The sequence below is a fragment of the Mauremys reevesii genome, linkage group 2 (genome assembly GCF_016161935.1).
Source record: "Mauremys reevesii isolate NIE-2019 linkage group 2, ASM1616193v1, whole genome shotgun sequence".
Classification (NCBI taxonomy): domain Eukaryota; kingdom Metazoa; phylum Chordata; order Testudines; family Geoemydidae; genus Mauremys; species Mauremys reevesii.
In genome coordinates, this window is record NC_052624.1 from 130,394,084 (window position 1) to 130,411,038 (window position 16,955).

At 38.8% G+C, this 16,955-nt stretch overlaps 1 protein-coding gene and 1 long non-coding RNA gene across 4 annotated transcripts in view; one reads left to right on the top strand and one right to left on the bottom strand.

Moving 5' to 3' along the window:
* CTNND2 (catenin delta 2) overlaps positions 1 to 16,955 on the bottom strand; it is a 1,145,701-nt gene that overhangs the window by 394,845 nt on the left and 733,901 nt on the right. For all 3 annotated transcript variants that reach the window (XM_039524144.1, XM_039524145.1, XM_039524146.1), the window contains exon 9: positions 1,562 to 1,814. In XM_039524144.1, the coding sequence (XP_039380078.1) occupies positions 1,562 to 1,814 (253 nt within the window). The remainder of the gene's footprint in view (positions 1 to 1,561; positions 1,815 to 16,955) is intronic.
* On the top strand, positions 5,958 to 16,329 carry LOC120397746. Its single transcript, XR_005593976.1, has 3 exons — positions 5,958 to 5,983; positions 9,558 to 9,684; positions 16,036 to 16,329. It is a non-coding gene; the product is annotated as an uncharacterized LOC120397746 (long non-coding RNA).

A 16,955-nucleotide genomic window follows, 5' to 3' on the forward strand; every position in this document is an offset into this window, starting at 1 on the left:
AAACCACATGTCCAACACCACCATAATATAGTACATATGCTTTCCTTCAGCACAAGGAGGAATGCCTTCAATTCCAATATATTTTTCCTAAATGTATTTATTGCAATCAATCTCATTTTTCTCTTATATTTCAAGTCCCCGTACATCTTTTGTATGGCATAAACAAGGTATTATTACAAGGCAGAGTGTTTTTGCATGCAAAAGTCCTTCTATAGTATCCCCATCAAGAATTCAATACCATAGAACAAATGTCAGTATTTAGTGACCTTCTAGATGGGTAAATTATGTTAGTGTGATGATATTTTATCTGTGTGTGCCAATATATATATATATATAACCTAAAACACAGTGCCTGTTGTCTCCTCCTCATTCAAAGATATGGTGTAGCATCAAGAATTAAGGATAAGGAGACAGCAGTTATACCCACATCAGCAATGGGTCACTAGCATAATGAGCTGTACTAGAAGCAGTAGTGTCCCTGATGTGCTACGAAATTAATCTGTTGTTGGCCTCTTGGACTAGTGAGGCAGTTACTATACAGATAGTCAACATGTACAGAGTGCAGGCTATTAAGGCTATGAACAGTTCATTTCTATAGTGAAAGAAGGAAAATCTTGCCATTATATCTTATGTCTCTTGTTGGTCAAACATCTCCCTAATGACCTTGTTGGGGACACATTTTTGGTGTTCCTGTTGCTAAATACCATGCAATAAAATCACAATATCTACCACAGAAAATTCTGTACAAATGAATACAGATTTTAAGAAGTCAAATATTTGTGAATAAAAACTTAATTATGTAACTTCTCAAGAGTCTTATTTCAACTTCAAAGCAATTTAACTTACAAGAATCATAAACCCCCCATAAAATTACTGACCAAACAAACCAGTATACCTAGAGAATGCAATGATGACTATATTTTATATTTATATGTATACAACCACAGAGTGTGTATGTGTCATAGAGGCCAATATTTTCTATGAAGAGAAGAGGCTCTACATTTTAAATTTATAGGCAGCAACAATCATTTACTGAAAATTACACTGCAAATCATTTTGCTGTCATGTACTGGCAGAGCTTAGCTACAGTATCTTCAGATGAAATATAGACCTGGGCATGTGCTATCTCTCAATCACTGTTATTCTCATAGCCTAGCACTCGGGTGCCACTTTGCACATTATTAAATGTTTACAGAAGAACAAAATTTCTCCTTGAATAGAAAAGGAAAACCTAAGCCATCACAATTAAGTTTCAAGGACTCATCGTGCCATAGTCTCAGCATAATTTCTTTTCATAGTATTTCACATGGTGGCCCTAGCAAGGGTAGACAAATGTATGTACTGAAGGCCATCTTGTTCTAAAGGAGAGCTCACAAGAGCATACTAAAAAAAAGCATTAAAACAGACAACTCTAATTCAAACAAAGAATCTTTTGTAGGACAAATCACAATTTTTGTTTCATTTTTTAATAATACACCATAGTTGAAATACAAGAAGTAGACTGCAATTATAACTCTTCTTTATCAACATGTAATAGTAGACAAAATAAGGTTTCACCCACCTGGGATCTTTCTGAATGCTATCAATGGAAGGTGACCTAGCCAAGGTCCCTTCTGGTGGGATGGCTGGCCCAGATTTGCTGTATGGTGATTCAACAGAAGGACAATACTGCAGCTGTCGGTAGGGGTCTGCGTAATTGGAGGCTGGGCCTGCAGCATAGCTGGCCCTCTGGAAGGTCGATGTTGCGTTCTGTGTGCCGTGCTGACTGCCTGTGCGCTGTAAGGGTACGGAGTCGACACCAGGGGAAGATGGGGCTACGACAGGAAAGTAGGGACAAAGTAAAAAATTGAGGACCTGTTCACAGAAATGGTTAACCAGGTCTAGGCAGAGGAAAAAAAATACACACATATAAACAGGGGTTCGAAAAGAATGAGAAAAAAAAGAACAACACTGTCATAGTTGAAAGCAGTGAGGTAAATTATTGTCAAGTGAAAATTCTAAATAGCATGCCACTCATAGACTAAATAATATTTAAAATGGTTACACAGATATTAGGTAGAAATACTTCTTTGAGATGGGCTTTGAATTGCTTACATCATATTCAAGAATGAGTTAATCTGAAGTTAAAAAAACCCATAAGCAACAAAATCTCAATGCAAGTTTTGTATGTATCATGAGAAGAGCATGGAAGTAGTCGAGCTAAATTTCAACAGCTCTAAGGGTCTGATTCTGCAGTGTTTACACAGCTAAACCTCCCACCAAACGAGAGCAGAACCAGGCTCTAACGTCTGGATTGGAAATGACTGTTAAAGGTTAAACAAATATAGGGATTACTTGTCATCCCACTTCTGGGGTCCCAGTTCCTGTAAAATATTCAACACACAGCCCTGCTTGCATTAACAATTTTTATTGATATCACTATAAACAAGATTCACTTATCCACTACCTCACCCTGAAAGCGAATTACACTATGCACATTTGTCTCTACCTGTCTAAAATGGTAGTGAACTGTACTCATCAAGATTATTGTATCAACAGTTCAGAGCATTTTAACTAATAGATTTAAAATGACTCAGTGATTTTGCACCTTAAAAATCTTGTTAGTCTGCTTCATAGTCCATTATCCTTTTATTACACCACTACAGTAGAGCACACTTCAATATGCCATGAGTACTGGGTTCCTAGCAGCAGCAATTTTAGACCCAAGTTCTGCAGTCCTGATGATGTCAACTAGATTTTTGTTGTAAGGACTGTAGGATTAGTTCCTATATGACCTACTGGCCCTGAAACAAGAACAAATGAAAAGCCATGCCTGTCTATGAGAGAGTTCAGAGCAGCAGAAAAAGTAAATACACTGTAAGTGAGCTCATTATGGGCCCAATGTTGCTCTTATCAAATGCAACAGAAGTTCTTCCATAAATGGCAATGGGTCCAGGCTCAGGATCATTTGATTACGTCAAAATCATAGGTGAACATGCATCCTCAAGTTCCAGATCTCATAATTTTCCCTGTCATTTCTTTTGATACACACATTTACATTTCAGATGCATAATTACAAATAATTTGTATACTTCATTAAGTTCCATGAAACAACTTTAAGGGTTTCATATTGCAGTATATGTAAAAATTAAAAACACAATAATCAAAAGGTAGTTAATAATGCTTGTATGATAGGGCCCATCTAACACTAACTAGTACTTGACACGGTTAAGATACTTTTTTCACCAAGAATATGTTGTTTAGTATCTTTCTGTCTTTTATTAGTTTTCCTTTTTTTTTTGTACTTTTCATTTTGATGTATATGAACAGTGAGTTGAATCACAGAATTTATGTTATAACAGTTATGATGTCATAATATGGAAAATCTGGTGGTTAACAGACATAAAAATACAATACTATCAAGTTATGTTAGTCTGTATGAAAATACAATAAAGAAAAATCTCGCTTTGATATTGTCTTTTATCTCATGTTGTATATTTCCTTAATGAATAACCTATATTATATAATATATAATATATATATATTAAGAATAAACTTCTGTTTCAAAGAGAGATCAATTGTAATGCAATAACTGTATCCGAATACTGATAAACTCTGTTCACAAACCAAACCAAAATTCCTGGATTCAGCAGTATTATATTAACAAGATACTGAAAAGGTGGCAGCGTTTTAATAGCAGGGAATAAGTAAAATTAACTGAGAAAAAAATGTAGTGTCAGAGGAAAAAAGAAAATTATTCAAAAAAGTGGACGTTAGAAAAAAATAGTAAAAATAACAAGTAGAAATGAAAGAAATAGAGCGATGAACTGCATTAAGATCTTGATATTTAGGAGTTGGAATTATGACATGGGGAATGCTGTTAACTTTTGATCTCTCACTGAAATCTGGAGTGTTGCAAAAAGCTCTAAGTAATAACTTTGCTAAAAAGGAGGCCTTTCATCGCCACATAGACAGCCTTTCATTGCCCATCATTGCCACACTGCCCCATGAATTTCATAATTTTTTCTTGCACCACAGTTCAATGAAATGTTAAAAAAATATTTGATACTTATTTTGTTTCCATCTTATTTTCTCTTTTGTGTTGCTATCAATAAGGCAACTGTACGAATTGAAGCTAGTTATCACACTTTTAACACCTACATGCTTTTTGACTCATTCTGATTATTTTCATAATTATGTCAACCTAACAAGCTATTATTTCCTTTAGAATTGTATTATAATGTACACAGACTTGTGGTAGTTAGAATATGAAAGAATAAGACCAATAGTTGACTACATAAAACATGCCTTTAAAGAAATTCCTGTTAAGATCTGCTTTCTTTTCAACTATGGTAGGTCTCCAGTGAACCAGTAAGGAATAGCAGGCACATGTTCAAAGTGGGCCTAAGTAGATGTGTTTGAAACACAGACACGTCAGTTTGGGGATGTTTGTGCAATTCTTTTCTTTGATTTTAAATCACGTGGGTTCGTACACCCTCTGAATTTTGCTTTGGCTTTTGGATATGAATGAACCCCCCAAAACAAAGTAAAGCTCAGCTGAAAACAAAGAGGTCTGCTTGGAACCACAAATTGTCCCAGAGCTGCTCAAAACTAAAGCCAGGTAATTTTGTGAGCAATAGTTCATTTTCCAATGTAGACAGAGTTACAAGGTCACTTCCAAGAGTCTTCTATTGTCACGAAAAAATAGGGAATACAAAGATCCAGAAAGTTCAGATTAATTCTGTCATTTGTGGCCTATCTTGCTTGTGTGTGTGTGTGTGTGTGTGTGTGTGTGTGTGTGTGTGTGTGTGTGTGTGTGTGTGTGTGTACACGCTCATGCATTTTAAGTACAGGCCAGATTTTCCAAGGCTTACACTGGAGTTAGGTGCGTGAAGGCACCAGGTAAACATTATTTGTTAGATGCTGTAGCAGGGTGGACCCCTGCTCTGGTCTCTGAAGGCTTAAAAACAGCCCTGGGAGGGGAATGTGGCTGGAGAAAGCAGCTTTTAAGCTGGGCTGATTGGGGAAGTGGCTGCAGCTGGGCCACACCCCAATCAGGCCCAGCTGGCCCCTATAAGAGGCTATGAGCCAGAAGCCCAAGCAGATAGTCTCTCTCTGCATTCAGAAGGAGATGGGCCTGGCTGCAGGGAGCTGAAATAGAGTACCTGAGTGGAGCAGGGCTGGGGAAAGGCTGAAGAGCTCTGGCCTGGAAGGCCCCAGGCTGCGGCCTAGCACAAGGCCAAAAGGTACTGGGGGTTGCAGAGGGCAGCCCAGGGGTAGGCCAAGGCAGCAGGTCCAAACCCTCCTTGCCAGTGATGAGTAGGCTGATATTGCAGTCTGCCCCAGGACGTGGGGCTAGACAATGACTGGCAGTAGCCAAATACTGAGGCAGGGTGGGGATAGAAGGTGGGGGTTCCCTGGGGTGGGGAAACCCAAAGAGAAAGGAGTTACTGCCAGGGGGCAACACCCCAGGTAAAAGGGCACCGGGTCCAGGGAGAGACACGGGGGGCCTGAAGACAGGTGGATCACCGGCCTGCAGAGGGCGCTCCAGTGCTGAACAGAGCTAATTCCCGGAGTCACCAGCAGGAGGCGCCGCAGGGGTGAGTCCAACCCGTCTACAGATGCTCTGGCCCATTTTGCTCCATTTGCACTGTTTGGACTGGCTGTAACTCCACAGCTGGAGAGAGTCTTCTGGTGCAATGTAATCCCCCAGAGTAGTCAGCTCCTATACTTCCCTCTGTGCAACACTCTCGTGCAGGCGCAGGTTTGATAGGGAGGAGTGACTGATGTCTGAGGTGTTTGGGATAACCCAAGCTAGTGGTCAGTTCTTAGGGGCTCTAACTTGCATTAGTACTAGGGCATAGTACTTGCTTTATGCTGTACTCAGTAGAAGCGGAGTGTAACAGATAATCTGGACCTATAAGGGACATCTGAATCTTCTAAACATCTCCCTGTTATTTTCAACAGGAGCTGCTTAACTGAGATGTAGAGATGATGTCTAAAGGTGAGAGTCTCAGTCTTGAGCTGGAAGTGTAGTTTTATCCTGAAATGTCTAAGTGCAATTTTCAACACCTACAAACTATGAACTGTGTCTAAGCAGGGCAATCAAGAAATTGTAATGAAGATCTCATTATTATTTCATCTTGGGTCTTCATCGCTCGTGGGGGGCTGGGGAGGGAGAGTGGAACACTTCCTGAAGCTGGCTGTATGGATCACAGGAAAAGGAAAATTGTTTTCTACTACGGAGAAATTTTGGCCAAGCTGTGAGAACACCCCAGAAAGGCCTTCTAACCATACACGATGACCATTTAAGGATGTGATGTGGGCCTTGGCAAATTAGAACGGCTTGCTTGCTAGGGCTCTCCTGGATGCTTTTGTATGTGCAGAATAAGCACCTTACATCTCTTCCTCTGTCCTTCCCACAACACCAAACTGGATGCAGTGACACTTATAATGAAAATTGAGGTATATCTTATGAAAGGATCCTAAGGCCTCATACCTGAGCATTTTGTTCAGTCAAAATTCCCACAGATGGAAATTGGAGTCATTGTGAATTCAACAAAAGTCAAAGAGAATTTGGAAAGAGTAAGGTATGTCCGATCAGGCCCTCAAAAGCTAAGAGTAAATGTATACAGATTCCTCTGCTGCATTCTTTTGAATGCACTGATTTACTTGGTCCATATTATTGTATACATTAGGGATATTATCTTGCAACATTTTGCTCCACAAATTATATAATCCAGCTCATATTTTTATTGAACAAATGTTTTCTTGCTGCTTTGTCCATTTCACAGTGCCTGTTGTATAGTTGCATGTAATGTTTTGCAGTTTTCTTTTTCTAAATGCATTGTTTTTAACACTTTGCATATGTAAAGAAGCCTTGACTGTGTTTACATGCAGATCACTGTGGGTACAAATTCAATTTACACACACAAATTTCTGACAAATAGAGGTCCCTTTAAAAATATGTCCTACAATGTGACCTTTTGGGGAATGTGTATTTAATTTCCTCCAAAACTGCCAATTAGAAGTTATAGTGCAAGCAACAGATTTTTGGCAATTGTATTAATGTAAAAGAAATGCTTGAAATGCTATCATGAAGCTCGGGGTTTGACAGGAACACTTGACTAGTAAACATGAATAGTCAAATCTAGCATCCTGTAAATCTTTCAATATGAATGTGGTAATATATTTATTTATAGGTGAACTACATTCCATTGATGCTGTCTCAAAAAAAGTAAGACATTTTCCAGATAGAAAAAAATATTTAGAGGACTAAATGAAAAAATCAACTTTACAGCATCATTTGTTTCTTTTCTTTTCTATAAATTGAATTAATCTGCTGATTTGTAAGCGCTCTCTCCCAGGGTATGTTTAGGATTTTCTGGTACAACACACATATTCTGTATTAAAAACAAATGTCCCTCCAAAATGCTCTCATTTAAATGTAAATCTTAACTAAAAAAAGAGAAAAAAGTACAATAATAAATTCAAATTGCAAGTTCCAGATTAAGATAGATTGTCTTCGTACACTCCATGTCTTGTGCAGATATCCAGTCTTTGAGTTTCAGAAAAGGATCAACTTATAATTCCCTGAAGCTAAATCAGGGCACAATATAGCCCAGGCTGTTCCAATTTTCAGTTTCTTAATTATCTCCTCTGTGTTCCCTTTACAGTACCATTTTGTCTGGGTCTTGAATCTTCCAGTTCCTGATCTTTGCAATCATAAACTTCTCCAGTTCCTGAATCCTGCAGCTCTTCCACAGCCTCAATAACTGGATGCCTTATACCCTCTGTATTCAAATGAAAGGGATACTAATCTGGTTATTCTGAGTGGTTGGCTGAACAGTTCTCTCCATTTTTCTTCTTAGTTTCTGCTTTTTTATTCACCTTCAAATTACACAGAAAATGTTCTCTGTATAACTTATGCCTAAGAGAACTGAACCGTTAAATACATCAGAAGATAAATAAATAAAACCTACCTCATGTTAGCTTAACAAAACTACATGAAAATGTAACATCACATATATAACCACCATATGACATTTGAAGAGTTACATTTTCTCTAAACCAGTGGTTTTCAAACTTTTTTCATTTGTGTGCCCCTAAAAAATTTTGAATGGAGGTGCAGACCCCTTCTGAAATCTTAGACATAGTCTCTGGACCCCCAGAGGCCTACAGACCACAGGTTGAAAACCACTGCTCTAAATGAACACATAATTGCTTTGAAGTTGGGATTGGGTGTTTGGGGACTGCTTGAGCCTTTGTTCCCTGGATCAGTCCTGATCAACTTTGATCAGCTGCAATCAGCCTTGTGATCATCCTTCCCCCGTGTGATTAATGAGGGGGTAGGACTGACCTAGGAGAGAAGGCCTTAAGTGCCAGAGGCTAGGCAACCAAGAGGCACTAGCAAACCAGGGAGTTTGAGAGGGAGTTTGTAGGAGGGAGTTGTAATATAATTGCTATGGTTAGGAAGGGCTGCATCGCAGAGTGCTAGCACTGCTCCTGTCTCCTCTACCTGCACCTAGATCTAGATAGACAACCAGAACATGGATGCCTCTACACCATCAGGGTTTTGGATCTGGCCCACGGGATTGTCATCCCCGTGGTGCCATGGGTCCCGTGCCAAACCTTAGCTAATAGTTCCGCAACTTCACATTTGAGTTCTTTCAGAACTCTTGGGTGAATGCCATCTGGTCCTGGTGACTTGTTAATGTTGAGTTTATCAATTAATTCCAAAACCTCCTCTAGTGACACTTCAATCTGTGACAGTTCCTCAGATTTGTCACCTACAAAAGCCAGCTCAGGTTTGGGAATCTCCCTAACATCCTCAGCCATGAAGACTGAAGCAAAGAATCCATTTAGTTTCTCTGCAATGACTTTATCATCTTTAAGCGCTGCTTTTGTATTTTGATTGTCAAGGGGCCTCACTGGTTGTTTAGCAGGCTTCCTGCTTCTGATGTACTTAAAAAACATTTTGTTATTACCTTTGGAGTTTTTGGCTAGCCGTTCTTCAAACTCCTCTTTGGCTTTTCTTATTACACTCTTGCACTTAAGTTGGCAGTGTTTGTGCTCCTTTCTATTTGCCTCACTAGGATTTGACTTCCACTTTTTAAAGGAAGTCTTTTTATCTCTCACTGCTTCTTTTACATGGCTGTTAAGCCACGGTGGCTCTTTTTTAGTTCTTTTACTGTGTTTCTTAATTTGCGGTATACATTGAAGTTGGGCCTCTATTATCGTGTCTTTAAAAATGGCCCATGCAACTTTCAGGGATTTCACTTTAGTCACTGTACCTTTTAACTTTTGTTTAACTAACCCCCTCATTTTTGTATAGTTTCCCCTTTTGAAATTAAATGCCACAGTGTTGGGCTGTTGAGGTGTTCTTCCCACCACAGGGATGTTGAATGCTATTGTATTATGGTCACTATTTCCAAGCAGTCCTGCTATAGTTACCTCTTGGACCAGATCCTGCGCTCCACTCAGGATTAAATCTAGAGTTGCCTCTCCCCTTGTGGGTTCCCGTACCAGCTGCTCCATGAAGCAGTCATTTAAAGTATTGAGAAATTTTATCTCTGCAGGATTGCTAAGCTGGGATGGGGTCAGCCTATCAGGGAACGGGAAGAGCATATCTAGATACAGAGTGGCTAACCTAGTGAGGAAGGCTTTAAACTAGGTTCAATGTGGGCAGGTGACAAAAGCCTGCAGGTAAGTTTAAAAACATGGAGACCTGGGAGATGAGTTGGAATCTGGGGGGAGCATGGGCTGTTATAGTAGGGATAAGGGAGAGAGACAAGAGAGAACATTGGGGGAAATCAGATCAGTATCTTAGATATTTGTATACTAATGTGAGAAATATGAGGAAGAAGCAGGAAGAACTTGAAATGCTAGTTAATTAACGCAACTATGACATAGTTGGTGTCACAGACTGATGATATGCATGACTGGAATATTCGTATAGAAGGGTTCAGCTCAGGAAGGACCAGCAGGGAAAAAAAGGGAGGAGGTGTTGCCTCATATAGAAACTGTATGCACTTGGACTGAGGTGGAGATGGAAATAGGAGACAGACTTGTTGAAAGTCTTTGGGTAAGGAGGAAAGGGATAAAAAACAAGGGTTATGTTATGGTGGGGGTCTACTACAGACCACCTAACCAGGAAGAAGAGGTGGATGAGGCTTTTTTTAAACAACTAACAAAATCATCCAAAGTACAGGACTTTGTGGTGATGGGGAACTTCAACTACTCAGACATCTGTTGGGAAAATAACATAGCAGGGCATAGATTAGCCAATAAATTATTGGAATGTACAGTATGGGTGTAGGAGCAGGATTTTATGTTTGTATATCAGAATTAATGTATGATTTGATCATCCTGCCAGCCACCCTTTTTGAATAGCAGAAAGGAATGACCCTCTGGGACATTGGTAGAAACACATCTGACAGACTGCCAGTGTCTGTACTGATGTTAAGGCAGGGACAGACCAGAACAATCCTTATGACTGATTATGGTCACCCTTTTGTTTTAGGATAAGTTATGTCTACTATAGTTTCCTATATGTATTATAAATTAGGCAGTCTAGTTAAATATACATTTCTTTGTTTTAAGGTTTAGTAAGTAAGCGACAGGATCTTGTATTGTGTCTATGATAAGTATTCTCAGGCAGTGGGAATAAGTATTCTCAGGCAGTGGGGATAAGTATTCTCAGGCAGAAAGCTAGCCACCTTCAAGGCTTCTTATTATAGTGGTTTAATTAGTTTAAGGGGGAAGGGATAGCTCAGTGGTTTGAGCATTGGCCTGCTAAACCCAGATTTTGTGAGTTCAATCCTTAAGGGGGCCACTTAGGGATCTGGGGCAAAAATTGGTCCTGCTAGTGAAGGCAGGGGGCTGGACTCAATGACCTTTCAAGGTCCCTTTCAGTTCTAGGAGATTGGTGTATCTCCACTTATTACCTTTATGTTAAGGAGATTATAGGAATGTTGAAGGCCCGGGACAGAACGTGAACTGTTTTGATTATAGGATTTAGTAACGCTTAATTTACAATGCCTTTCTTGCTCAACATAAAAACTGCTGTATACCTTTGAAGGTCTCTGTAAAAGACTGTTTGTGTGAATGAGGAATGCATGCATTAGGAAAAGATAAGGTGTGAAGGCCATTGTTATAGCTAGATTGTCAAGGAACAAGGAGTGAAGAGACTTAATGACACCAGAGAACTATCAACACACATCCATAATGAAGGAAGGGCAGGCTAAGAACCTGAGGTGGATGCTGGCACTCCTAAAGACAAGACAATTGATTAAATCGAAACCAGGACAGGATGACCCTCTCTGAGGTGTTTTGGAATGCTAACATCAAAAGAGAACACCAATTAAGGAGTAACTGGTCACAAACTGACACAGCAAAATCCATAGACTTCAACAGAGAAAAAAAAGGATATAAGAAAAGGGTGCTTGACAATGAGAATTTGGGTTCATCTTGCCACAACTCCAGGAGCATTGGATCGCAACCAACAGAGCCTGGCTCCCCTCTACAACCAATCTGTCTGGACACTAGATTGATCCAGACTCTGGACTGGTAACTATAAACATCAGCTGGCGGACTGTGTGCATGCTGTGTGTGTGTAACTGAAAAGCATATGCTAACTCAGGGGTCGCAAACCTTTCAGAAGTGGAGTGCCAAGTCTTCATTTATTCACTCTAATTTAAGGTTTTGTGTGCCAATCATACATTTTAACATTTTTAGAAGGTCTCTTTCTATAAGTCTATAATATATAACTAAACTATTGTGGTATGTAAAGTAAATAAGGTTTTTTAAATGTTTAAAGCTTCATTTAAAATTAAATTAAAATGGAGAGCCCCACGGACTGATGGCCAGGACCTGGGCAGTGTGAGTGCCACTGAAAATCAGCTTGTGTGCCGCCTTCGGCACGCGTGCCATAGGTTTCCTACCCCAGTGCTAACTGCTGTATTCTCATAAATAGCAAGTCTAAGGGGAAAAACAACTGAAGACAGTTGGCAGTTTGACAAAGAGGCATTATTAAGGCCACAAGAGAAAACTATCCCACTGCGTAGGAAAGATAGGAAGAATGGCAAGAGACCACACTGGCTTAACTAGGAGATCTTCAATGATCTGGAACTGAAAAAGAGACTCCTACAAAAAGTGGAAACTAGGTCAAATTACAAAGGATGAATATAAACAAATAACACAAGTATGTAGGGACAAAATTAGAAAGGCCAAGGCACAAAATGAGATTAAACCATCTAGAGACATAAAAGGTAACAAGAAAACAAATACATTAGAAGCAAGAGGAAGACCAAGGACAAGGTAGGCCTATCATCCAATGAGGGGAGAAAAAACAACAGAAAATGTGGAAATGAAAGAAGTGATATATGACATTTTTGTTTAGTTTTTCACCAAACAGGCTAGTGATGATGATTGGTCGTCTAATGTAGTGAATGCTAGTGAAATGAGGTAAGATCAGTGGCTGAAATAGGGAAAGAACAAGTTAGAAATTACTTGGACAAATTAGATGTCTTCAGATCACCAAGGCCTGATTAAATACATCTTAGAGTACTCAAGAAGCTGACCGAGGAGATATTTGAGCTGTTAGTGATTATCTTTGAGAAGTTATGGAAGCTGGGAGAGATTCCAGAGGACTGGAAAAGGGAAAATATAGTACCAATCTATAAAAAGGAAAATAAGGATAACTTGGGGAATTACAGATGTCACCTTAACTTCAGTACCCAGAAAGATAATGGAGCAAATAATTAAGCAATCAATTTGCAAACACCTAGAAGGTAATAAGGTGATGAGTAACAATCAACATAGATTTGTCAAGAACAAGCCTTGTCAAACCAACCTTCTAGCTTTCTTTGATAGGGTAACAAGCCTTGGGGATCAGGAGAAGCAGTAGATGTGGTATATCTTGACTCTAGTAAGGCTTTTGATACTGTCTCGCATGATCTTCTTATACAAAAAAAACCCTAGGGAAATACAACCTAGATGTCTAGATGCCTTCCACTGAGCTTTTAAAAGTGAAATCTTATTTAAGCTAAAATGTATGACAGACTCTAAATGACCAACTAGTTTATCATGAAAACCAGTTAACTTAGGATTTCAGTTACTCTCTGGTATAGGGGGTCCCACACAATGTAATCAATTTGCTTAGCCTTTTTTCTAAGGAGCCTACATCTTGTTTGTAGTGAATCCCAAGTATTTTTACAAGGCTGAGCTCAGAATTAGTTAGTTTGATCCTGATTTCCAATTTACAGTGTTCCCGCCCCCTTCCATTTTTTTTGTGGTTGATGCATATATGTATCAGTTGGCATTGGCTCTACCTGGGCTACCATGTCTACTTGTTTGCTAGCGGTCTGGCACATTATTGGCAAAGGTGCTATAACATTCTTACTGTGAGGTCTCTTCTGTTGTCAGACACTTCTCTTATATGGTTAGAGGCAGTTCCTCTGCCCTGAACAGTAACATCTGTTTATGTTCTATATAGCCTGGATTATCACAGCTTTACAAATTTTCCGATCCCCTCTCCTAGACCAGGGGTAGCTGTTTTCCAACTACAATAGTTGTTCCACTGGGCACATTCAATAGAGCTCTGAATATGATATGAATGTCAGTCTACATCACTGGCAGCTACAAAATGTAAGACAAAATAAAGGTCATAAATTGGTTCAAATCTCCTGATACTGAAGTATTGTCTGTTTCCCACTTGTGCAGTCCCATGCGCTTACAGTCATTTCCTTACCATTAGTATTATTCCACAATGTTTCATACACACACAAACAAAACTAATTTCTAGAGTCAAAAGGAATTTTCACAAGCAAAATTTCAATTTTCTTTTACGTCCAATAAATCCTGCTCCCAATGGAGGCGGCAATAATCTTTGCAGGCTAAACTACTGAGGCTTTCTCTGCAGTGATGTGCTCTTTTACCTCCATGTACTTTCAAAGAAGGACATTCCATTTTTAGATATTTCTGACATCAGTTCCAGCAGGTCTCCACATTTTCTTCAGAAACTGAAGCTCCTCATATATTCTGTCTCAGGAAAAATACTGTCTTTTAGGTTTCTCAGTCACCTTGTTGTTTACAGAACTGTTTGGATCTGATCACTATTCAAGGCTCCTTTTGCCCAAGCTGTTTCATTTTAGTCTGTAGACTTGTCAAATTGTTATACAGTGTCTCAACCACCCCTTTTACAGCTGTTCTATCATTGTTCAAGATGGTTAAAAAATGTTCCTTTAGTTGAACAATTCCAGAAGAACAATGTGGAGGTGGAGCCATATATCTTGAGTCTTAGCAAATGGAATAACCTACTTAGCCACCATTTTAGAGTTGACATTTCTTTAACAGTAATTGTTTTATTATGGGTTCGAGTATGCTACTAATTTATGTCAACTTGTAATTTACACTAATTTGTTGCCTATTTCTATTAGGCTTAGGAATTCTGGTAGTACATACACACTTTGTGAATAAAAGCAAATATTCACAAGCAATGGTGCACCTTAAAGCTGAATTTGTATAAAAGGAAAAAGTAAGTAAAAATTCTGAATTTCAGATCAAGAGATCAAGGTAGTTTTTCTAGGGATGCATCTGGTAATGCTGCAGATATCAAACTCCCCCTATCAAGTACACTTATGGGATTCCAGACTCAGGAAATGATCAACTTTCTTTGCTACCTAAAGCCTAATCAGGACATATTTGTAAATTTCTATTTTGTCAATACTTAGAGTTTCCTTAATGCCCTTCAAAGTATGACTGATCTTAAATCTTCCAGTTCTTCAGCTTCTCAAACGCCTGCATCTTGCATTCCTAGAATCAGCTGTTTCCAGAATGTTGTGGTTCAGCAGTGCTTCTCAGCTCCAAACCTTGGGTGCTTTATACTCTGTGTCCAAATGGGATAAGCCGCTGGTGATTCTGACTGGCTGGTAAAAAGCCCTCTTTCAAGACCTTTGCTCAGTTCCCACTGTACAGCTCTCATCTTCCAATTTTATAGAAAATGCTCTTTAGTTCACTGATTCCTAAGTTATACAAGTATTTAAACAGAGATACAAAGAAATAAAATGCAAAGCTCATTACACAAAGAAGTTGAAAGATTTAAACAGTTCCATTATGGATGGAAACTGAGCCTTGAGCAATGGTGCAACACAAGCCCTATGTACCACTCTAGTCATTATGACAGGACTTAAGTGGTGCATTTGCCTTGAGCTAGTCCTTTGTATAGGGTGACTCTCACCTTATATAGGAAATACCTCAAACTGTCAGACCAGTAGAAACATTTTAAATTTGACCCTTTAAGTTAATAAAATCATGCAAATCCTATGTCACACATAATAACTATAATCATTATAAAAAGTTATGCTTTCCTATACCAAAGCAAATATGCTGGGGTAATGTGACTGAAAGGTGCATATTACAACCAAACTTCATAGAATATTAAGGTTGGAAGGGACCTCAGGAGATCATCTAGTCTAACCCCCTGCTCAAAGCAGGAACAATCCCCAAATGGCCCCCTCGAGGATTGAACTCACAACCATGGGTTTAGCAGACCACTGCTCAAACCACTGAGCTATCCCTCCCCCCTTCCAAGCCTTTCATGCTAACTTGACCTTCACTCTTTTCAAATTCCTCCATTAAAAATACAGTTCCTCCCATCTGTCCAACATTAATCAGCAAAAAACACTATCATATTTATTAACCAAAATATCCCAAGAAAACAGAACACAGCAACAATCCTGCATTGCTTTGCACTAAAGCCACCTTCTGATCACTGAAGGCACTATGTGTAGGAATTATTCCTTTTCCTTTAAACTGTGAACTCTTCCCCATTGGCTTTGTACACTTCCAAGCATTATGCTCTCAATAAATAAATAAAATTGCTATCTTGTTACAATACAATCCATATATTATTAGATAGTATTATTTTAGAATTATATTTTAATAGCATACGGTTGATCATTATAAATGAAAGGGGTTTTTGTTGTTGTTGTTTTTGTTTTTTGGTTATAGAGAACTATTGTACTAGTTAAGTTAATTATAATATTTGCACTCCAGGACCTGATCATGTGGTATGTACAACACTAATATATCAATGGGAGCTGTGGGCACACATAGATCGCTGGCTGCTGGGAAGGATGCCAGGGAGGACATCACGGACAAACCCTTCATAGAAGATGACATATATATTCTGTGTATGAAAATCCCACTGATCTCAGTGGGAGTTCGACATGCAGATCATTGAAATATGGTATCCTATAGAAAAAAGATATGTCCAGAAGTTCTCAATAATACTTTTAAGATAGTTAAATGACCCTTTATTCAAAAATGGAATGGCCTGGTAATTTCTCAATGGAGTTGTTTTAAGAATAATATTACTGCAATAATGAACATTTAACAAGAGTGTGAATTGTCTTAATGTCACTGTTGGATAGCTCAGTTGAGCACAGTATTGTGTTTTCTTTAACAGTACAGAAATATGTGAAAGGCACAAACATACTAGCATTCAAATCACTTTTTATATCCTGAAGAACATCTTTATATTTTTGCGCTTTTGAACAGTGCTCAAATAAATAAAAGAGAGTGGACCTGGTCCTGCATGACAGAAGTCTAATAGAAGCAGGATCAAACCCAGTGTCTGTGACTAAACATATTCAGTAAATAGATACACAGTCTCGGTCACAGTGTGGGCACTGCCTCCACAAACTATGCAGCTGTGATTTACAAGGAATTTCACTGAGTTTCCAGGGTATTATTGTGATTTTAATAATCAAACTTTTTACACCTCCATTTGTAACAAAATATCAAGATACACTGAAATACATTCAAGTATAGCCTATATCATGCTCTCCTATAGAAAACAAAAACAAACGAAACAAAAGAACCATCAAAGGAAATCAAAATTTTGGAGATACCAAAATCATAAACTTCCTGAAGACTCATCTTTTAGGGGACAGAGCATGAAAGTAGGGGATATA